Source organism: Marmota marmota, unplaced genomic scaffold (genome assembly GCF_001458135.2).
Source record: "Marmota marmota marmota unplaced genomic scaffold, marMar, whole genome shotgun sequence".
In the NCBI taxonomy this organism is placed as follows: Eukaryota; Metazoa; Chordata; class Mammalia; order Rodentia; family Sciuridae; genus Marmota; species Marmota marmota.
In genome coordinates, this window is record NW_025999999.1 from 3693029 (window position 1) to 3697281 (window position 4253).

At 54.6% G+C, this 4253-nt stretch overlaps 1 protein-coding gene across 1 annotated transcript in view; it reads left to right on the plus strand.

Moving 5' to 3' along the window:
* Positions 1-98: 98 nt before the first annotated feature.
* Golga7b (golgin A7 family member B) overlaps positions 99-4253 on the plus strand; it is a 14255-nt gene continuing 10100 nt past the window's right edge. The window contains 1 exon segment of the mRNA XM_015494603.2: positions 99-560. Coding sequence (XP_015350089.1) covers positions 549-560 — 12 coding nt within the window. The 5' untranslated portion in view covers positions 99-548.

The following is a 4253-nucleotide window of genomic DNA, read 5'->3' on the forward strand; positions in this document are numbered from 1 at the left end:
GGTCTGGAAGTCCCTGGAGACCGCGGTAGCGAGCGCGGAGCTCCCGGCACTCTTACTGGGGGAGGGCAGGCGGGAGGGGCGGGGCCTCTGGGCGGGGCGGGAGCTGAGCCGGTGGCCGCGGGCGGGGCTCCTCTCCGGCAGGCGCCGGAGTCTGGGGGCCGCGGCTTCCCCCTCCCGGCCCGCAGAGGCGCTAGCCCCTCCTCCCCACGCCGCCCCCATCCCGCCGCCGCCGCTGTCAAAGATAAACCGGGCCATTGCCTGCAGGAGCCGTGGCAGCAAGCGTTCGAGCGGCGAGGAGCCTCCGCCGCGGCCTCGCCTCCCCGGCGCAGCACCGCATCAGCACCACGGACAGCACAGCGCCCCCGCTAGGGACACCACCGCCCACCTGCCCACCTGCGCCCGGGCCCGCGGCGTCCTGATCAGCACCACGGACAGAGCCCGGGCCCCCGCTTGCCACCCGCAGCCCACCCGCTCCTCGAGTCAGCACCGCGGACAGCCCCGTTCGACCTGCTCCGCGGCAGCCTGGGAGCCTCCAGCGACCCCGAAACATGGCTACCGAGGTAGGGGCGAGTACCTGGCCCGCAGGCAGTGCCCTACTGCCGCCACCTCCGCTAGGGGCGGACCGGCAGGAGGCGGGTGAAGTGGGGGTAGCGATGGCTCCCCGGGTAGAGTCCGGAGGGAAGACATGGGGTGGAGTGGCAGGGTGGAAGACTGGGTCTCTAGTTAGGGCTCATCTCACCCCAGGCGTGTTAATCTTCACACGCATCCCTGGGCCCTGAAGTGTCCACTTGTTGGCATTAGTCCCAGGGTTCCTCCAGGACCCCTGGCTGGGGTTTCCTCTTCCCCTAGACTAAGGTTCCCGCTTCCCTAGAGGGTTGGAGACGCGTGTATGCGTAAGGGGAGGGAAGGCAGCCGGATGCTGTTGCTATGCGGTGCTGCCTTTCAGATCCTGAACCCAAAGCTTGGCTAAGGGAAGACAGACTACCCCTACATCTGCATTTTCTTTAGAAGAGGGAGGGGACAAAGACATCCTCAGACCCCAAACCCAAATGATTGTTTTAAGTGAGCTTCCTGCACCAAACTCCACTTTGGTGAACCACCTTTTCTTGCTTTTCCACCCTATTTGAGTTGTGTGTCCTAGGGTGTCCACCTTTGTCCTGTTTGATGGGAGATGCTGCCTTCTTCAGGGTGTGCCTATAGGCTGAAACAAGGGACCTGTTACTAAAGGGAAGAATCTTGGTGCAATGCTTAAGAGATCAGGAATTACCCTGTCTACACCTAAGGATTACCCCTCTTCCCCTTTATTTGGTGAGGCAGATAGGAGCTCTTTATGTTCCCACTTTCTAAGTGATAAAGCTGACATATGGAGAGGGGGAGGACCCATTTGATACTCACACAGCATGTCAATAGCAGAGCTGAAAGTTTCTTCTTTTGAATTTTTGGAGTGGACTTAGGACACCAGGGTCTCCCTGGTTCTGATGTTGACTTCTTTTGTGGTGTCTCCCCATTTCCAGCCCTGCTGGAGCACAGCCAGGAAGAGAGCAGAGGCCTTTGAATGATTCTGTGCAGTGCCTCTGGGCATTCTGGCTAGCAGCGTGACATCAATACCAAGTGCTATTGTTGTTATTCCACTGAAGTCTGCTCCACAGAGCAAGGTGCTGTTGCTTGGTATTGTTCGGCTTTCTGACCAGGCACAGGGTTAGCTAGCAGGGGCTCTTGCGCACCTAGGACCCAGTGTGGGGGTAAGTCCTGGACAGATCTTGGAGCTTGGCTTCTAGAGTGGAGGGAATGCAGTGCTCAGAATCTACCACAGACACTGAGAAGAGCAGGAAGAACAACAGGAGAGATGGCCAGATTGCTGGTCCCCTTCCAGATAGGGCTGCCAGACTGCAGCAGAGGCTGCTGGTGTTGGGCAGATAGCGGGAAGTTCAGCCACCTGAGCATGGCTGGGTCAGCAGTGTGGGCAGAGAAGCAGACTGCCTGTGTGATGTGATCTGACAGCTTCAAACAGGCCCATCTGTCCTAGCATCTCTCCCTCTCAGGACTGTTGTGGCCCACAGATTCCAGCCAGCAGGTTCACATCACTAGGTTGAGACCAGGTTTCCAGGAGGCTGCTGTTAGGCATGCCTGACTCTCCCTTGGGAGAGGCTCTGCTCATAACACCTCTGTGAATATAGCACTTTCCTGGGTACGAAGCACTATCATACCCATGAACGCCTTTGAACCTTAGAACAACCCTGTGAAGTGGGTAAGGATGGTGTTATTATCTGCAATTAACAGACGAGACAACCAAGGCTCAGAAGCTAACCTGATCCCCATGAAGGAGTCAAAGGAAGCATCATTATCCCATTTTACAGATGATGCAACTGGAATGCAGAGACTTAAGAAAATATGGCTAAAAACTGGCGGAGCCAGGACAGGCCTTGACTCTTTTCCTCGATGGCCATTGATTTTATTGTTGCTTCCGGGGTGGGAGCAGTTGTGGTGCCCAATAAAAAGGAGGGTCTGGATATGATGTTTTGATGGGGGGAGGGTTGCAGAGGCCTGGAAGGGCTGGAACCTGGAGACTCAGGGTCCCTGACTGGCCTTGGTCCCTGACTGGGTAAGATTAAGGATGGATGGACAGAGGAATATCCAGAAGGGACAGGGAGCTGAGGACAAACACTTCCCACTCCATGGTTTGGCCTCGGTGGAGTCTGGAGGCAGTGCCGAGGGAGGAAGCCTAGGCTCTGCCAAGGCACAGGACGTGCGCAGTGTCTGGACCAGGGGTGAGTCATTCTCCCCAGGCTGCTTTTACTATTAGGACTGAGTTGAAATTACCAGGAAAAACCTGTTGGGAGAAGGAAAATACACTCCAATTTCCCATGGCCATTCCCTTAGGTTACTGAAGAGGAAGCCCTCAGTTCCAGCAGCCTGCATATTGAGAGAAGGGGTGAGAGAGGATATCTCTGAATGGAAACTGGATCTTCTCTGCTCCACGATTTCTGTTTAGAAAGTTGGTGCTAGGAGAGGGGTTCATGTGAGGAACACAGGAGGGATGAAACCTCTTGAGCCATACACTGACCTCATTTGGAAAGCCCTAATGAGTCCATTTCCTGAGCAACAAAACTCTGTAAATGTGTGTCACTGGGAGCAGGGTCTGTCTTGTGAAACAGTCCAGATGGCCAGGGACAACTGGGAAGCGCCTGGTTGGGAGGGGCTCCTCCAACCAGTGGAGTTGGGCCCTCAGAGATTTTTAAATGCACTCAAGTAGTGTTATCCATGCAGGGAAGTTGAAGGTTTGATCTCTGAGACAGGAATTAACAACCAGCAGACAATGGGTTAGGCTTGGGCCCTGGTGTAGGGTGAGAAGAAGGGTGGCCCTGTGCCCATGTTTCTTCCTCAGGCCTGACCTGGCTGCCTATGACTCACGATCCCTATTCCTCTGCCGCACCCCTGCCTGGAGTGAACAGTGCTGGCGCATCAGCTGAATTCCCTGATTCTTGAGCCTCACCTGCTTCCTATGGAATGAGATGGCTTTTAATGAGGATGGTGATGTGGGCCAGGTGGGGCCTCCTGTTTGTCTTGGCTACACCAGGCCTTGAGCTCATTTGCCCTCTAGTGCTGGCTCCTCCCCCTGGTGCACAGCTCCTAACGCTGTGACCTGTGGTCCCCACTCTTCGGCAGCCTTCCCTTTGTTGTCATGTTGCAGTTTGATGAAAGTGGTGCCTGCCTGTGGGTCTCATCACTGATTTTCTTCCTCATGAAATGCCTCCAGGTCTTATGCTTACTCAACGGCCATGGGAAAGGCCATGGGAGATGGACAGGGTTGTGGAGGGCAGTTCATGTCTCTGGGTCAGTTATGAAACCCCTGGAGAAAAGCTGCAGCCTCACAGAGATGTGTGCACCTGCTTTGGGATCCTCTTGAAGGATTTGGAAGCATCATGGATTTTTCTATTGAAAAGCCCCTCCTTGGAGCTGGGGTTGTGGCTCAGCAGCAGAGCACTCGCCTCTTATGTGTGAGCCCCTGGGTTCGATCCTCAGCACCACATAAAAATAAGTAAACAAAATAAAAATATTAAAAAAAAAAGAAAAGCCCCTCCTGAGCTGGGGATGTGGCTCAAGCGGTAGCGCGTTCGCCTGGCATGCGTGCGGCCCGGGTTCGATCCTCAGCACCACATACAAATAAAGATGTTGTGTCCGCCAAATACTAAAAAATAAATATTAAAATTCTCCCTCAAAAAAAAAAAAAAAAAAAAAAAAAAAACCCCCCC